Source organism: Typopeltis vanoorti, chromosome 17 (genome assembly GCF_054136105.1).
Source record: "Typopeltis vanoorti isolate ZY-2024b chromosome 17, IOZ_Tvanoo_1.0, whole genome shotgun sequence".
Taxonomy (NCBI): Eukaryota; Metazoa; Arthropoda; class Arachnida; order Uropygi; family Thelyphonidae; genus Typopeltis; species Typopeltis vanoorti.
The window spans coordinates 82,385,784-82,405,493 of NC_143565.1; the positions used below are offsets into that span (position 1 = coordinate 82,385,784).

At 35.3% G+C, this 19,710-nt stretch overlaps 1 protein-coding gene across 3 annotated transcripts in view; it reads left to right on the forward strand.

Annotated features, from left to right (window-relative positions):
- Nucleotides 1-19,710, forward strand: part of Patronin (calmodulin-regulated spectrin-associated protein patronin) — a 358,788-nt gene that overhangs the window by 327,333 nt on the left and 11,745 nt on the right. For all 3 annotated transcript variants that reach the window (XM_090407071.1, XM_090407073.1, XM_090407072.1), the window contains one exon: nt 10,219-10,382. In XM_090407071.1, the coding sequence (XP_090263197.1) occupies nt 10,219-10,382 (164 nt within the window). The remainder of the gene's footprint in view (nt 1-10,218; nt 10,383-19,710) is intronic.

Genomic DNA, 19,710 nt, shown 5'->3' on the forward strand with positions numbered 1-19,710 from the left:
TTTAGATTTAGGATCCTGGATTTTCTGTAGTCCTATTTATAGTTGTTCTTAGAGAGGAAGGATTTGTGGGACGAATATATATTTGTAAAAGAAAAGTTAATACCCTATCTATTACAACAGTTATTCGATTTAGTCAGGGAATCTTGCAGACTTGTAGTGGATTTAATGTCAGCAATGAGCTGACATTAACATCTCCAATTTTGATATCAGGTTTAATACCACTTTCCTTCATAATGTGATCCATATAGATAATGTACATTCTTGTCTGACACCAAAGTTAACATTAAACCATCTTCCTGTACTTCCTTCAATTCTAACTGCTGACTTACAACTCAAATAAAGACTAAGCATGCTCCATTGACATCATATAACTGTAGCATATTGAATGTCTTCTCTCTTGGCACCTTGTCATATGCCTTTTCCAGATCTACAAAACTTAAATACAGATCTTTGTTATATTCCCATGATTTCTCAACTATTTGTTCTCAACTAAAGTGAAAATCTGATTCTGACAGCCTCTATTTGGTCTGAATCCAGCTTGTTCTTCACCAAGCTTTTCTTCCACAAGTCTTCTCAACCGTTTCTCAAGTATACCTGCATAAATCTTACCAGAAACACTCAGTAGGGAAATACCTCTGTAATTCTCACATTCAGTTTTATTTCCCTTTTTATATATGGATACTATGAGAGCTCTACTCCAGTCATCACGAATTCATCTCTCTATTCAGGTCTTCTGAACTATGCAGTGCCGCCACTGTAGAACTTTTATACCTCCATATTTCAGCATTTCTGATCAATTATCATCTATTCCTGCTGCCTTTCCACATTTCAAGCTTTTGATGGCTTTTTCTACTTCAAGTGTGGATATGTATTCCTGACTGTATGCCTCATTTTGCAATTTTTCGACGTAATTACTCCATACTTCAAGGATATCTTTTTCTCCAGTTTCATGTCACCTTTATCATCTCTAATTCCTTTTACAACACTCTTTCCTCCATTTCTGAGCTTCTTCAGCAACCTCCAGAATATCTTGCCTCCTTCTTGATATTTTTTTTTTATGTTCTTACCAAAGTCTTCCCATGACTTTTGTTTAGCTAGGTTTATGCAGTGTTTAGCTTTCTTAGATTTGTCTCTGTATTCTCTAAAAGCACAAGCTGACTTATTTACCAGGAACTTTTGATATGCTTTCTTCTTTTCCTTTACTGCCTCTTTAACTTTCTGTGTCCCCATGGAGTTCTGATTTTTTTATCCTTGCAGACACCCTCATGACATGCCTCTCTGGCTGAATCAATCAGAGTTTTCTTCAAGACTTGCCACTGAATCTCCAAGGTTTGGTTCCTATTCTCAAACTCTTTCATTTTTTCTTCAATAATGTTTGTGTGTTATTATTATTATTATTATTATTATTATCTAAGATCTCCAGGGAGTCAAGGACTCATTGAGGGAGGCTGTAAATTACCCAACCCAGCTATCATACTTACCCTTGAATTCATTCACACTAGATGCACTCACTACTCATAAGAGCAAATTATTCCACTCACTCACTGCTCTCTGTGAGAAAAACCTAGCTCTTACCCATTTCTTGACCGTAAACAAACTTAACTTCCATGGATGCCCCCGTGTTCTCTCCCACCTTCCATATAACGAAAAATTTCATCAGTTGAAATGCTATAACACCCATTTAAAAGTTTATAGACCTCTATCATATCACTCCTCTTTCTCCTGTTAACCAGAGTCTGTAATCCACATACTCGCAATCTGTCCTTATAATCTAAATCCCATAATCCGGATATAATCTTTGTAACTCTTCTTTGCATCCTTTCCACAGCTTCTTTATCCCCTTGCAACCCAGAGACCAAATCTGTGCACAGTAATCCAAGTGTGGTCTTATCAAAGCCTTATAAAGAGGCAAAATTACTTCCTTATCCTTACATGTCAAGGTTCGCTTCAACAAATTAATTATCCTCTGAGTTGTATTTGCAACTTTTGCTATGTGACCTTTGAACTTTAAATTCTTATCCATCAATACACCAAGATCCTTTGCCTCTTCAGTTTCTTGTAGCATAACCCCGCTAATATAATATGCCACTGGCTCTAATCACGTCAAAGTGCATAACTTCACACTTACTATAATAGATTTAGTTTAATCCTTTATCCCAGTGAGAGCAAACAAAGTTTGCGCCTGAAAATATCTTCAGGACTAAATATAGTGTTGTACTATCTTATCCAGTAAGTAGTGCAACACCAAGGCAACTCGTGGCAAAGGTGGAGCAAGCTACCAGGCACTTCTAACCCAGTATCTCCCATAATGCAAAACACATTTCCTATGTGGATATGTATACTGTTATGCATTAAAGGGATTGGCCATCTACCCAGACTAGTTTCGACCTTTATTGAGGTCTCTTCAGTGGGAGCCAGGCCCAGAGCTGGAGATACCAGGCAGAAGCAGTAGCAAGTCATCTGTGCCTATGGGAGTTGCCAAAAGGTTTATCACCTTTTTTAAAAATTACTCTGGATTTAGAGAAAGATGTTGAAAATTTATTTATCACTAGGTTAGACTATAATAGATTTAGTTTAATCCTTTATCCCAGTGAGAGCAAACAAAGTTTGCGCCTGAAAATATCTTCAGGACTAAATATAGTGTTGTACTATCTTATCCAGTAAGTAGTGCAACACCAAGGCAACTCGTGGCAAAGGTGGAGCAAGCTACCAGGCACTTCTAACCCAGTATCTCCCATAATGCAAAACACATTTCCTATGTGGATATGTATACTGTTATGCATTAAAGGGATTGGCCATCTACCCAGACTAGTTTCGACCTTTATTGAGGTCTCTTCAGTGGGAGCCAGGCCCAGAGCTGGAGATACCAGGCAGAAGCAGTAGCAAGTCATCTGTGAAATTTTCAACATCTTTCTCTAAATCCAGAGTAATTTTTAAAAAAGGTGATAAACCTTTTGGCAACTCCCATAGGCACAGATGACTTGCTACTGCTTCTGCCTGGTATCTCCAGCTCTGGGCCTGGTGAAACAAATGTGTGAAAGGCCTAGCCAATTCAGCTGAATTGGCCAGGCCTTTTCTTTAACAAACAGATAGATATTCCATCTGTTCCTATTGACAAATTCTTATCCAGGTTATGCAAGAGCTCTTCAACCTCATTTTCATGAACCTCTAACTCTTCATCCAATGTAGCAGTTGCACCATGCTACATACATGTGGTTGATATATCTTAGCAAAGTGAGCACTCATTAACTGAACAATCTCCTTAGCTTCTGACCTATGGTACCATCTGCATTCAATGAAGTTATTCTTCCACATTCATTCTTTCTTTTGCTTGCAACATACTGATAAAATTCTTTTGGATTGCCTTTAGCTTGCATGGCCAATTTCTTTTCATACTCTGTTTTAGCTTTTCTCACAATACTTGTTACTTTTCGGCCTGAGCTTTATATATTTCATAACTTCTCTCACTCTTATTCTCACAATATTCTTTCCACATCAACTTCTTCTTGTGGATCTCTAGCTTAATAAGGCTGCACATCCATTTCACTCGCAACCTATTTACTCTTCGAACACTAGGGATACATTCAGATACCGTCTTGTTCAAGCACTTTTTCAAAGATTCCCATGCATTGCTGACATTTTTTCCATTCAGTAACTGATACTATGGGACCAAAGATAGTATTCTTCTAAGTTGATCATAATTTCCAGCTTTGTAATTTAGCATGTAGCCTGATTTAATCGGAGCTTCAATACAAGTAGATACTTCCCAAGAAAGAACAGCATGATCACTGTCACCAGTTGGTGGTAAAATAGCCATATTCTTGACAGAGATCCCTTCTGATGCTAGGAACAAATCCCACACTCTTTGATCTCGAGTTCCTTCTTTCACATGCTGCTTGTCGTAACAATTCAATAAATTCCTGTTCTTTCTGATCATGAGATTTCTATTCTATCCCAATTAATGTTTGGAAAATTAAAGTCACCCATAATGATCATTCACTTGGTACCCATAAGGCTAAATTGGCGACGCATTTCTTCGTCCCCTACAACTGAGCTGCCAGGTCTGTAGCAACACCCCACCATATATTTCATTCTAACCTCCATTTAGACTCAAACTCATTGCTACATGGAACATTGTTACCATCTTTGTTTTCTTGTATTTCTACCCTAACTGGACTTAAATCATCTGATATCATTAGTAGCACTCTTCCTCCTCTCCTATCTCTTCTGTCATTCCTAAAAATAGTGTATCCGTTACACTCGATCCCACTTACCATATCTGATTCTGATAGCCTGGTTTCACTAATGCCAACAATCTTAGGCCACATCATATTCAATAAAGCAACAAACTCAACCCCTTTGTTTCTAATGCTCCTAGCATTTGTGTATAGACATAATAAATTACGACTCAGCCTATTCTTATAATTAGATATGCAATGTATTTGGTCTTGGTCTAGAATTTTCTCTTTCCCCTCCCCAGACATACTTAAAAGGCCCGAACCCAAAGCATATTTTACCCACTCCTTCGCCACATACATAACCATGTTCAAAGGCATTCGTATCTTTACCACGTTTGTATACCATAGTTGAACTTTCACACACATTTTCCCCATTCCTCCCTTGATGATCTAGTTTCCCTAACTCTCTGCATTAAGTCTCATACGAAGAAGAAATTTCTCCAGGCTTCTGATGCCAAATGAATTCAAGTGCAGGCCATCAAACACACCCCACACATCTAAAAACTCACATCCATATCTTCTACATAGCCTGTGCGTGAAATCATTTGCTATCATCGCCCTCCTTAACTCAGTACTATCATATCTAGGTAGTAATCCTACAATTTTTACTCTTTCGCATTTCTTTCTTGCTTCTTCAAACAGACCTTTCATATCTTCTCTCATACTATGTTTGTCACGACTTAAATTATTTGTACCTACCAGCACTACCATTTCTTTTACGTTTCGTTTTTTGGTTTTCAATTACGTTTGTCATATTTTTCATTTTCGCTCTCGGGGAAACTAGAAGTGGTGACTCTCTCGGCAAGCGCAAATTTTAAAATTGAGTCACCATACTATATTATTTCTTTTTTCTTAGATATTAATGGACTTACCTTGTTGTTATCAATATTTTGATTACCAAGTTCAGTATTTTCCTGCCTGTTGTTGCTCTCATCCTTTTTCTTATCCTGTCGAAGTTTAAACAAATGTTTTTCCACCTTTTCCAATTCTCTGGTCGATTTCCTAATAATTTCTTTTAACCGAGCTATTTCTAATGTCAGTGTAACCTCAGATAAATTATTATCATCACTGCAGCAGTGTTTTTGTTCAGGACAAACTCTCTCCTCAGTTGCAACTTTAGCTTTAGTCACTGCCTTGTTATGACGAGTTTTTGGCGCCATTTTCAAGAATAGTAAAAACGAATAATTTCTCTGAAATTATGTTATAAAGCACTTTAGTACAATAACTACACTAATAAAACTACAATAATATACTAAAAATACACAATTAAATCTAAGAAACACTTAATAAATCAACAAAAATCACAAATCTTTCAGGAGCTCTCTGACTACGTCTTTTCACCTGCTAGCCTCAACACCAATATCCATTTTAGTCTACAGTTCACATCAGAGAGCTGCTCAACTTTTATTCATGTTAAAACTTTCTTACATGTTATTCTTTTCAATATGAAATTCAATTTTATCTTTGCTCAAGACTAAATAGTGATCACTTCCATTTCAAATCCTCTGTACACTCTGGTGTCCTGCACCAGGGAGAAAACATCACTATCAACAATAACATAGTCAATGAGATTTTTCTTATTCCTTGCCTCCTCTCTCTATGTGCATTTGTGCACATTTTTATGTTGGAACATGGTGTTAGTAATAACCTGTTCATATCCTGAGCAGAAATCCAACAGGCATTATTAGCTTTGCACTTTTCTCCAAATTTTCCCAAAATATTTTTGTATGTCTGACAATCATTTCCTACTCTGCAATTTAGATCCCCAACAAGGACCAACTTTTCCTTTTTCATTGTGTCAGTTGCTTTCTCTAAAGCCTCAAAAAATTCCTCCACTTCTACCTTAGTAGAACCTTCTGTGGGAACATAGGCACAAATAAGTCTCATTGTCTAGTTCCCCATTCTGATATTTGCCCACATCACTCTACTTGAGACTGCCTGCCATTCAAGAAGATTAGTCTTGTATTTAGTGTTGAATACTATGGCTACTCCTTCTTTTCATCAGGAAAATTAAAGTAATTATTTTTACTACAGTTGTAGTCTCCATAATTTGTCTGAAATGGAAGCTTTATAGATATTTTTTTTCTTTATGTTCTTATTCTTCCATATGAGATTGTTAACACATTGCTATTTTGATTGATTATTCTTGTACCTCATTTTGTGAAATGGCATAGTTATTTAGTTCTGTTCATAAGAGAACTAAATAACTATGCCATTATGCAAAATCTTATTTTATTTTATTAACTGGTTCAATTATTTTTCTATATCCTGAATTAGTTTGGTTCTTTGTTTTGGTTTATTTCTTATTTTTTATGTTGTGATTATACCTTTTAGTTACATTCTATGAAATGCTTAGGTGCTTGTGTAGCCTTGTGTAGCAACATTTCTGGTACGTAATATTAGACTATCAGTAGAACAACTGTTATAGGAGCATGAAAGTTGTTTCACTTGGTTATAAATTAAATTAAAAATGCAAAAAATATATATTCTTGTGTAATCCTTTATCCAAGTGTAAGTAAACAAAGTTTGCAAATGAAGTTTCTTCACAACTAGCCACTTGTATATAGAAACTAATAATTTCACATCAATTGCCTTAGTATCCTATGATGCAAAGCACACATCTTTTTGGGTGTGTTTTTGCATTATGGGATACTAAGGCAATTAATGTGAAGTCATTAGCTTCTATATACAAGTGCCTAGTCATGAAGAAACTTCCCAGACAAATTCTGCTTTTTCTCATATAATGCTGCTAATTCTAATATAAATTTATTCAGCTGACTTCCTACCATACCAGCTTTGCTTATTCTGTTGTCTCTTTCCAGATTTAATATGCCATCTTCACTAAAAACTGTGCCTAAATAGCAGAAATATTTTACTTGTTCTATAGGATCTCCATTCAGAATGCAGCTGAAGTTTTTCTATGTTCCTGTCTATTTTCATAGTTTTGATTTTTTTTTTTATTGCTGATTTTCATGCCAAATTTATTACATCTGTTATTCAATTTAGTTAAAGAATCCTAGAGACCTATACTAGATATTTTTAGGAGTACATCATCTGCATAAAGCAAAGAGCTGGGTTGAACATCTCCAATTCTAATAGCAAGCTTAATGCCACTTTTTTTCATAATGTGATCCATATAGATGAATAAAAGTGGAGATAATGTGCCTCCTTGTCTTATCCTTGATTTTAAATCAAACCATCTTCCTAGTATTTCCTTTAATTCTAACTGCTGACTGACAACTTATAGACTATGTATTGCTCTGGATACTTTGTCATGTGGCTTTTCCAGCTCTACAAAATCTACAGATCTACAGATCCTTGTCATATTCCCACGATTTCTCAACTATTGTCCTAATGTGAATGACCTTAAAGATCTGACCTTGACAACCACTATTTGGGGTTGAACAAGCTTGTTCTCCTACTTTTTCTTCCATCAATCTTTCTCAACCTCTTTTTCAAGTTTGCTTGCATAAATTTTACCTGGAACACTCAGCAGAGAAATTCCTCTAATTCTCACATTCAACTTTATTCCCTTTTTTATGGATGGGTACTATGAGAGCTCTACTCCAGTCATTTGGGAATATGACCTTCTGAATTATGCAGTATAGCCACTGCAAAACTTTTATACCTCCATACTTAAGCATTTCTGGTCGATTATCATCTGCTCCAGCTGCCTTTCCACATTTCAAGTTTTTGATTGCATTTTCTAACTCAAGTATTGATATGCACTCCGCTTTGCATTCCTCTTAAAAATTTTCTGGTACAGCTCTATACTGGTTGATTCATTTACCAATCTTTCAAAGTTTCAGACATCTAGGATATCATTATTTTCCAATTTCATGTCACCTTTATCATTTTGAGTCCTTTTACAATACTCTTTCCTCCATTTCTAAGCTTCTTCAATAGCCTCCAGAACATTTTGCCACTTTCCTGATATTTATTTTCCATAATTGACTTTTCTTTAGCTACTTCTACAGATAGCTTATCTCACATTTTTCTCTGCATTCTTTTAGGGCATCTGCTGACTTATTTGCTAATTACTTTTGGTATTCTTTCTTCTTTTTCAGGACTACTTCTTGCATTCACCATGGTGTTTTTATTTTTAATCCTTATAGACAACTTTATCACATGTCTCCTTAGCTGAACCAATCAATGTCTTCTTCAGAGTTTGCCACTGAGACTCTAAGGTTTGGTTCTTGTTTTTAAACTGCTTCAAATTTTCTTCAATAATGTTTGCATAGTTGAGTCTACAATTTACCTGTAAAAACTGCTGAACTTTAATTCTTTTTAAGACTTTGTTACATACTGTTCTTTTCAGTGTGATATCCATTTTTATCCTCTTAGTACTAAGTTATGGTTACTTCCATTTTGAATCCTGTCTACACTCTGTATCCTGTACCAGTATTGTGTCTTCTCTCCATGTGAATTTGTGCCCATATTTATGTTGAGACATGGTGTTACTAATGACTAGTTCATGTCCTGAAATTAAAATATAGAGTTGAAAAAGAAAATATCAAAGGCAGAATAAAAGTACAAAGGATATTATGAATCCATTTATATTTTACAGCCAAATGTACAAAGAAACCTAAGTTACATGATCAGGAATTCTGTGAACCTTGAAATGAGCCTCCCAGAGAAGTGTTCTGATAAATGGACTCTAGAACCACATGATGTGTGACAGGTTGCTCCATCCTGTTGGAATACCTATGCATGAAATAGAATGATTTTTGCACAACACATACTATGCAAATCCTGGGTGAACGGAACCGACACATTCTCGATGTTGCAATTCAAGGTCACAGTTACACCACCCTCTTCAATGAAGTAGAGCCCAATTATGCCATGGCCGGAAACCACACACACACCATGTGGTGACCTTCTCGCTGTGAAGAGGTTTCTCTTGGTCAAATATTGGTCTTGAGAGACCAAGAAACTTGTAGGTTTGTCTATTCATCTGATCGTTTAGATGGAAATGTGTTTGTCTAAGAACCAAACATTATGGAGGAAAGATGGATTGTCATAGACAATTGGCAGGAATACAGTGCATGAGTGCACTGTATTCCCACCGTGCAGCATAACCCGTTGCTGTTAAGCACTGATCCATCTGAATGACATACAAAAAGGCACCTAGCTCTTTAAGGATTTGCTGTAGTGACTGCCTCAGTATTCCAGGTTTTACTGTTGTTCAGCATTGACTGTGTGTCGGAGAGTGTAATACCTGCTCCAGTACACACGATTCTCATTTGTGTTAACAGTTTGTGGTCTCCCCGAACCTTTTGCATTGCAGCAGAACACTCCCAGTATGTCAGAACCTCTCTATTAAAACAATGATGATGCTATTGCTTGGGGCATGCTTATGGAAATGACGAATGAACTGATCACAAATATGTCGTAGGCTTGGATCATTTGCTCTACCAACTTTATATGAATGAAAATAATGCTCTACAATAAACGTCTTTTTTTCCAGCATTAACACCACTGCTATGGCTAAATATAATGCCATAGACTTACACGTGCTCTTCTAATGTACATGCAGTCAAATGGCACATTGCACTGAAGGGGATGTTGAAGTTCAGTACTATTTTTTCACCATACCACATAATGCATGTGAAAGTAGTACATTTTAAAACTTAAATTGTTCAACAAATAGTCTCTGTTTGTTGAACAATTTAGTTTCATCCACAAGTCTCCAAAACAATTGTTATTACTCTGGTCAGAATGGTGCAAATTCATCTCAGCATTATCTGATATTTTTCTGTTAGGATAGGTGGGGAGATTTTTTATGAGACAAATGCTATCTGGGAGAAATTTTAATAATTAGCTATTCAAATGATCCAAGAGATTTATATGTATTATTTTGTTAATAGGATTTAAAATTTACTACTTTGCTTGCAACAGATTTAATTTTAAAAAAAATTTTTAGAATATCCTTTTGAATTAATAAAATATTAATGGTATTATTATTTGTGCTTATTTTCAGGAAATTAACAGGTCAGAAAGCAAACATTTTCTGATCCTGTTTCGTGATGCAGGTTGCCAGTTTAGAGCTCTCTATTCTTATAATCCTGATAGAGAAGAAGTATTCAAGTTATATGGTATTGGACCTAAAGCAGTTACAGACCAGATGATGGATAGGTTTTACAAGTATGTTGTTTGAAATTTCCTGCATACACTAAATATATATACATTTATATCTACATTTAATCTTTTTCTGTTGCAGACCTTCTATCATTCTCAGTTAGAAAAATGCAAATTTTAGTTAACACGTTTGCTGCCAACTACGAGTATACTCGTAGTTGGTAAACCAGCTACGAGTATACTCGTATGATGCTTATCCCCGGCAACGAGATTACTGTACTGACCTTGAAGAAGTGAAAATGCTCGGCGTACGGGAACAGACTATGCCGAAGTAGCGTGGCAGCAAATGTGTTAAAAAAGAAATTTATTAAAAAATATAAACTTGTATGTTGTTTTCAAATCATTAGTTAATCTTTCTATAAATTTTTAATTGTGAGTATTGTCATCCTTGGATACATCACATTACCTCTGATCTCTGCTACTGTTTAGAATTCAGACTTCAGTCTGTGATGCAGCAATATTGCAGCCTGTATAGATTTCTTTCTTTGGTTAATATTTGCAAAATATGGATTATGATTTTTCCTTAATAAATTAATTTATCAGATATCATCATCAAATTCCTATATATACCTTTAAAAGAGGATGGATGAACAAGATTTTATGATAGTGCTACATAAAAAAGATACATTATTATCAACTTCCTATTAACAATTTTCTTCTAGATTAATCTCTTACCTATTGGGTATTGTATTTTGGTCTTTTAAGGCGCTTCTTACTTCGTCAATGTACCCTATATCTTGGTCTTCCTCTGAGTCATTTTCCTGCCATTCTGACAAAAAAAAATTGTTTTGCTAACCTTTCTTCTCCCATTCTGTTTAACTGATCATACTACTTGATTAACTTTGCCCACATATTCTTGAATGCTAACAATGTCAAATTCCTTCCTAATATTCGTATTTGTGATATGGTTCTGCCATTTATGCCACCTATTCACTCCTCTAATTTTTCTTAGAACTTTCATATCTGTGTTTACCAGTCTTTGATCAAGTGTTTTATTTCTAACCCAGCTCTGAGAACCATGTTAAAATTGGTTTGAACAATTTTTATCTTATTCCATATAAATTTACTTAGCTGACTTCCTATCGTACTAGCTTTGCTAATTCTGTTGTCTGTTTCGTATTTAGTTTATCAACTTCACTAAAAATTGTGCCTAAATAGGTGAAATTTTTTCTAGTTATATGTAGCTTCTTCGTTCAGGATGCAGTTGATGTTAACAATGTTCCCACCTATTTTCTTAATCTTTATCATTTGATTGCTCATTTTTATACCAAATTTATTACAGCTGTTATTTGGTTTAGTTAGGGAATTCTGCAGATTTCTGCAGTATTTGTTCAGGGGTACAGCATCATCTGCACAAAAGTAGAGAGCTAAGTTCAGTATGTCTAATTTTTATATCAGGCCTAATGCTGCTTTCCTTCATAATGTGATCTATATTGATATGGATAACAGTAGAGACAATGTACACCCCTGTATCATACCTGATTTTGCATCAGATCATCTTCCTGCACCTCCTTATAAACTTTGTTCAATATAATGTGCCATTTATATTATATAATTAAGGTTTTAAACAACTTTCTCTTGGCACCTTTTTTCCACATGCCTTTTCCAAATCTACAAAACTTAAATAAGACCCTCATTATATTCCCATGATTTTTCTCAACTTTTTGGACTGAACCCAGCCTCTTCTTCTTTTCCAAGTTTCCCTTTCACAATTTTTCGTAACCTTTTCTGCCTGAATCTTATCTAGAACACCCAAAATGGAAATTCTTCTAATTCTCACTTTGTTTTATTTCTCTTTTTATAGATGGGTACTATGAGATCTCTATTCCAATCAGTGTTGCTTACCAAAGAATGACTAAATTAGAATCCTCTGTTCCTTTTTTAATAATTTTTTTAACTCTTTCTTTCTTTTTCCTCTTTTTAATCAGTTCTCCTTCCAGATAAAACATTGAGGTCACGTCTCCCCTTCCTACAGCCACTCCCAACCTCATAAATCCACTAATTCCTTTTTCCCTGTAGGGAGTCACTGAGTCTCAGTGGCCATCATCTCGGGATTGCGAGACTAATAATAAGCTCTCCCAAATTAAGGCTGAAATTAAATTATGGCAGTCTGGTCTACATGGGGTTCAAAAAGTGAAAGTTGTACTTGCTCAGCTCCATATAGGTCATAGTCATCTCGCACACTTCTTCCTGTTGATAGATGATGATGTACCTGTGGTGAGTTTTGTAATTCCAGACTTACCATTCATCGTATTTTAGCTGAATATCCTCATTTTATGCTTGAGCACACTCATTATTTAAGCAGCATTCATAATCTGTCTAAACCCTATACACCCAGCTAGATTTTATAAGACTTGTCAGATGTTTCTTTTGATTTTACATTTTTATAGAAAATTAATATATTTTATTGTATACAGATAATTTACATTATTCTTATTTATACAATTGCTTCTTGTATGTACAGTTTTTATATGTTGTTGTGTTATTATTGTTGGATTCTGAATGAAGAGAAATTTAAATTATTAATACTCTCTTCAGAATCCAACATAATCCACCATGGCAAAGGCTACATTTGTAAATATTATTTAATGTAAATCACTTATTTATAAATTAATATTCATATAACTACCTATAAGTTGATTTAATATTTAATTATTTAATCAAGAATGTGTACTAATAAAGAAAAAACTCTGTATTAAAATATTATTAAACTAATTTTAATTATTGCTATGTTAATATTATAAGAATTTGTATTTGATATTTTAACTGCACATTAATTGAAATGTAAATGTAAATATTTTTTATTTATTCCTACTAGTAGAAGTTTAGCTTTATGCAATACCTCAATTCCATTATGTTTTGTTTTGTTGTCATGGAGACGTAAGTAAGTGAGCGAGCGCGAGTTTGGAACAGTGCATGGAGGAGAATGCTGAAAGTTTTCTAGAAGGAATTTGAGTTAAAGAGATCACGAGAACAATTTAGGCGGGAAGAACGGATATATAAGTGAGGAACGCTGAAAATATATTTAGAGAGAGAGAGAGAGAGAGAGAGGATTGGCATTCGGTTGGAATCAAAGTGTGATAATAGCGAGTCGGCAAGTCACTCAAGCAGCTAATTAAAAGTCCAGTAGTCGAGAAGTGGTTAGCTAATAAGTTGTAGAATAACAATTATAGCTACGGAAGACAGCTGAGTGACTACTGAATGAATAGCGATACTAGAGTTGAGATTTAATTTCAGGGCCGACCTTTCAAGGACACACGGAATCTTTAAGCATAGCACGGAGTAACTAGAGAATAATAGAGGCTGTAAAGTTGAAGTTTAACGATAGCTGTGTTTAGAATTATAGTACCTAAAGAATTAATTGAATGCTGGAGGAATGGACAACTGTGCATATAAAACTTCAAGTCAAGGCATTATTGTGTGTTACCTTAATTCATAAGTGATCATGCAAGAACGTTTGATTATGTGCATTGTAACCATTTATTAATTCAGTTATTGCTTAGAAGATTTATTTCGATGATTGCCGTTTATTGTATAAAGTGTTTACAGTTATAAAAAGTGTTTGCGTATAAGTAGATGAAGAAAGAAGATTATCGGTAAGAACATTCCAACCATTAATATTCCAATGCAGAGATGTGAGTGTATTTCATCCTAGAATTTCCTTATGTTAACAGTAACTATTGCGAAGATTAGCTGAAGTGTAAATTTAAAAGTGTTTGCTTGTAAAGAGGTGTTACTGCGATTTTATTGAATTTGGAACTTAAGGAACTGTGAGAAGACTGTATTAGAGAGAACAAATTTACCATTGTCTGAGTTTGTATGACAGTATTATCAGAAAGGCTGAAGTATTTATAATAACTTAATTAGTGATTTGATCTTAAGTGTAAAATTTGTGATTCTAAAATTAAATGTTTGAGTTTGTTAATCAAAAGTTGTATTTTGCCTGAATCTCTTTTACTGCACCATTCATATAATGTTCGAACCAAAGCGGGTAAATTAAGTAAGTTAAATATTCTCGGCCAGTATATATAATAACAACATATAAAGGAAAGGTAGTTGAGAGTTGGTTTTTCTTAAATTCTTGAACTAATTCAGATATAAAGTGGCGCAGTCTTTAAATATAAATTTTCTTTATATTTGAATTAGAAATCAACTTACAACTTAATTAGTTAAGAACATCGTATTAGTAATCATATCGGATCCAAAGTATAGATTGAGAAGAAGTAGGATCCAATATTATTATGTTTTATGAACTTTTTTACACATTTTCATCTATTTTTTTATATACAGTTGACCCTTGAAGAATGCGAGTTTGAACTGCGTGGTTCCGCTCATATGCATTTTTTAAAATAAATATATAAGGACATTTCTTTAAAGATTTCGACAATTTGAAGAAAGTCACAGATAAACCACGCAGCTTACAAATATTGAAAAAATTAAGAAAAAAGTTCAGTAGGTCATGAATGCATAAAATATATGTAAATACTAGTCTCTTTTATCATTTACTAACATAAAAATATACACAAATATATTATAAAAAAAAAAGTTAAAATTTATCAAAACTTACACACACAACCACTTACAGACCGTACGTGGCCATTCGGTCAAGAGAAATCTAAATAAACGTAAAGATGCGGTATTAAATCATAACTGCATAAAGTAACTTATTAATTAGCATATAAAAAAAATTATAACGATTCATTAATATCCGCAGGAATAAAAAATAAAGTCGCATGGAGAGAGAGAGAGAGAGATTGGTCAAGTAGTGAGGGTGGGGAACAACCTCAATGTTAGATAGACAAGGCCATGTGGGCTGAGGCATTGTCATGGTGCAGCAACCAATCTCCATTACTCCACATTTCTGGCCCCTTTCATTGCACACATCACATATTTTTCTCAAAATGTTGGTTCACTGTCTGTCCAGGAGGAATAAATCAATATTGTCTTCATGTGATCGAACTTGACATGCCTTCTTGGGTCTCTATGAATTTGCATGTTTCCACTGACTTGATGCTTGTTTGTTTCTGGATCATAACCGTAGCACGAAGATTCATCCCCAATCACAACTTTTGAAAGAAAGTTCTGGTCATTAAGAACTTGCTCCCTTAAATTGTGCCAAACATTCACACGATTGTTTTTTATCTTCTGTCACAAACTCCATTAAAATTCATCTCTTCAGAAACTTCTCGATGGTCTTTCGACAAGTCATTGATTGCCTGGCAAACCTTTTCAGTGTTTTCATCATTTCTGCTTGTTTAATGTCTGCCAGATCGTGGTCAGTCTTCAACTGACATGTCCATGTTTTTGAAACAGGAACTGAGAGGAGACCTCCACATAGCCTTTAAAGGAATGTGGAGAACCGAGCAGAGCTTCTGACCTAATGTCCATTCCTCACCTTCTCGTGGTGCACCTTGTTGGGTATCTACCTGGATACTGAACGAACGAGGATGGGCTGGCAATTTGGGATTTAACCGACCAAATTGTATTCCTATTGGCTTAAACCAATATAGAAAATGATGGTACAACATGACAAAATTTCATGCCGGCTGGGGCGTCGCCCAGTTAAACAAGGCCCCCATTGTTTTCGCCAGGGAACCAGGGTGAACAGTGAAAAGTCAGCTAATGGAACAAATCTGAAAATAAACCCCAACTCAACATCACCAGAGTTAAAGATCGGTACTATCAACGTAAGAAGCCTGAATGGCAAAGAAATGGAGCTAGCTGAGGAATTAGATAAGTACCAGATCGACATAATAGGGGTGACTGAAACAAAAAAGACCAAAACTGGTGAGATCTTTCTGAGCAATAAATACAAAATGTTATATTCAGGAAATGACAATCAAGGAAAAGAAGGAGTAGCCATAGTATTCAACACAAAATAAGAGGCTAATCTTCTTGAATGGCAGGCAGTCTCAAGTAGAGTGATGTGGGCAAATATCAGAATGGGGAATTGGACAATGAGACTTATTTGTGCCTATGGTCCCACAGAAGATTCTACTAAGGTAGAAATGGAGAAATTTTTTGATGCTTTAGAAAAAGCAACTGACACAATGAAAAAGGAAAAGTTGGTCCTTGTTGGGGATCTAAATAGCAGAATAGGAAATGATTGTCAGACATACAAAAATATTTTGGGAAAATTTGGAGAAAAGAAAAAAAGCTAATAAAAATGGCAAATATCTGTTGGATTTCTGCTCAGGACATGGACTGGTTATTACTAACACCATGTTCCAACATAAAAATGTGCACAAATTCACATGGAGAGAAGAGGCTAGGAATAAGAAAAGTCTCATTGACTATGTTATTGTTGATAGTGATGTTTTCTCCCTGGTGCAGGACACCAGAGTGTACAGAGGATTTGAAATTGGAAGTGATCACTATTTATTCTTGAGCAGGACAAAATTGAATTTCATATTGAAAAGAATAACATGTAAGAACGTTTTAACATGAATAAAAGTTGAGCAGCTCTCAGATGTGAACTGTAGACTAAAATACACAAAGATTATTGAAGAAAAAATGAAAGAGTGTGAGAACAGGAACCAAACCTTGGAGATTCACTGGCAAGCCTTGAAGAAAACCCTGATTGATTCAGCCAGAGCGGCATGTGGGGAGGTTGTCTGCAAGGATAGAAAAATCAGAACTCCATTGTGGACACAAGGATTTAAAGAGGAATTGAAGGAAAAGAAGAAAGCATATCAAAAGATCTTGGCAAATAAGTTAGCTTTTGCCCTTACAGAATACAGAGACAAATGTAAGAAAGCGAAACACTGTGTAAAACTAGCTAAATAAAAGTCATGGGAGGACTTTGGCAAGAACATAGAAAATAAATATCAAGAAGGTGGTAAGATATTCTAGAGGTTGTTGAAGAAGCTTAGAAATGGAGGAAAGAGTGCTGTAAAAGGAATTAGAGATGATAAAGGTGACATGAAAACAGGAGAAAAAGATATCCTTGAAGTATGGAGTAATTACTTCGAAAAATTGCTAAATGAAACAAGCAGTGATAGCACAGTGGTAAAAAACACTCCACAGGCATACGGTCAGGAATACATACCCATACTTGAAGTAGAAAAAGCCATCAAAAGCTTAAAATGTGGAAAGGCAGCAGGAGTAGATGATATTCAACCAGAAATGCTGAAGTATGGTGGTATGAAAGTCTTACAGTGGCTGCACTGCATAGTTCAGAAAGCCTGGACAGAAGGGCGAATTCCCGATGATTGAAGTAGAGCTCAAATAGTACCCATATATAAAATGGGAAATAAAACTGAATGTGAGAATTACAGAGGTATCTCCCTACTGGGTGTTCCTGGCAAGATCTATGCAAGTATACTTGAGAAACGGTTGAGAAGAATTGTGAAAGAAAAGCTTGGTGAAGAACAAGCTGGATTCAGACCAAATAGAGGCTGTCAGAATCATATCTTCACTTTACGACAAATAGTCGAGAAAGCATGGGAATATAACAAAGGTCTGTATTTAAGTTTTGTCGATCTGGAAAAGGCATATGGCAAGGTGCCAAGAGAGAAGCTATTCAATACGCTACAGTTATATGGTGTCATGGGGCATTATATCAAGCAATACTTAGTCTTTATTTGAGTTGTAAGTCAGCAGTTAGAATTGAAGGAAGTACAGGAAGATGGTTTAATGTTAAAACTGGTGTGAGACAAGGATGTACATTATCCTCTCTGTTATTCATTATCTAATGTGGATCACATTATAAAGGAAAGTGGTATTAAACATGATATCAGAATTGGAGATGTTAATGTCAGCTCTTTGCTTTATGCGAATGATATTATACTTCTAAATAAATTCGCTACAAGTTTGCAAGATTCTCAGACTAAATTGAATAACTGTTGTAATAGATATAGTATGAAGGTCAGCATTAAAAAGACAAAGACAATGAAAATAGGTAGAATTGTTGAAAATGTTAACTGTGTTGTGAACGGGGAACCTGTAGAACAAGTAAAACATTTCAGCTACTTAGGCACAATTTTTTTGAAGATGGTAAATTAAATATGGAAATAGACAACAGAATCAACAAAGCTGCTATAGTAGGCAGTCAATTGAATAAATTCATATGGAATAAAAGAGAAATTAGTCAGAACACTAAATTAGTTTACAAGATAGTGTTCGAACCAGTTTTAACTTATGGATCTGAGAGCTGGGTCAGAAGCAAAACACTTGACCAAAGACTAGAGACCGCAGATATGAGAGTCCTGAGAAAGATTAGAGGCATGAACAGATGGCATCAATGGCAATATCATATAAAAAACGAATAATAGGAAAGAACTTGACATTGTCAGCATCCAGGAATGCGTTAGCAGAGTTAATCTCAGGTGGTATGGTCACTTAAATAGAATGGGCGAGGAAAGATTAGCAAAACAAGTGTTCTCTGCCAGGTTGGCAAGAAAACGACCCAGAGGAAGACCAAGATATAGGTAAATTGATACGGTACAAAGTGCCTTAGACGATAGAAATATAAGATCTGATAATGTTGGAGTCTTGACAAGTAACAGACTTATTTGGAGGAAATTTGTAGATAGGAAGTTAGTAATGATGCAAATTTTTCATGTAGTACTATCATATCCTATATACTCCTTGAGGGTACATGTCAGGAATTTGATGATGATGAAAACCATTCATAGACCTGCATTTTATCTAAAGCATCGCTCTTTAAAGGCTTGCCAAAGCATAACAATAGTTTCAGCTGAAGTTTTACCCAAAAGAAAACAAAATTTCACACACACACTCTCTGTTCCTTATGGTCAGCCATCATAAAATTGCCAAACTTGCTTGTAAGCACTAACAATGAACCAGTTCATGCAGGATGACGCCACTTGCCTTACTGGCACAGAAAACTGTACACTCACAATGCCTAGTGGCATCATCTGTAACTAGAAAATGTGCATGTGCCAAGTTCAGATTCCATTTATTTTTAAGTACCCACTTATATGCTTCTATCATGTCTCCTCATTTTTTGACTGTGAGCTAGTTTTTTTGCTCACAAAATACCCACATACCTTCATTCTCATAAGGAGCATTCTATAGATCTGCCACAATTTTTGTCACTCATCTCTGGATTCCTTCCACCATTTCTTCGTCCCCCCATAGAATCCAGGTAACCAGATATGCATGCAGGGCCCAGATGTGGCCTTATAAAGGGGAACAGTAATCTCCCTATCCCTGCTTGTGTGTTCTTCAACAACCACGTAATCAGATTTTGCTGTTTTGGCCACCATTTCAATATGCCTCTAAACTTCAATTCCCTGCTCAATTTCATGTGATTCAGTTCCATCAATTATAGTACATAGCTTGTGATCTCTTCTTCCCAAAGTGCATCACC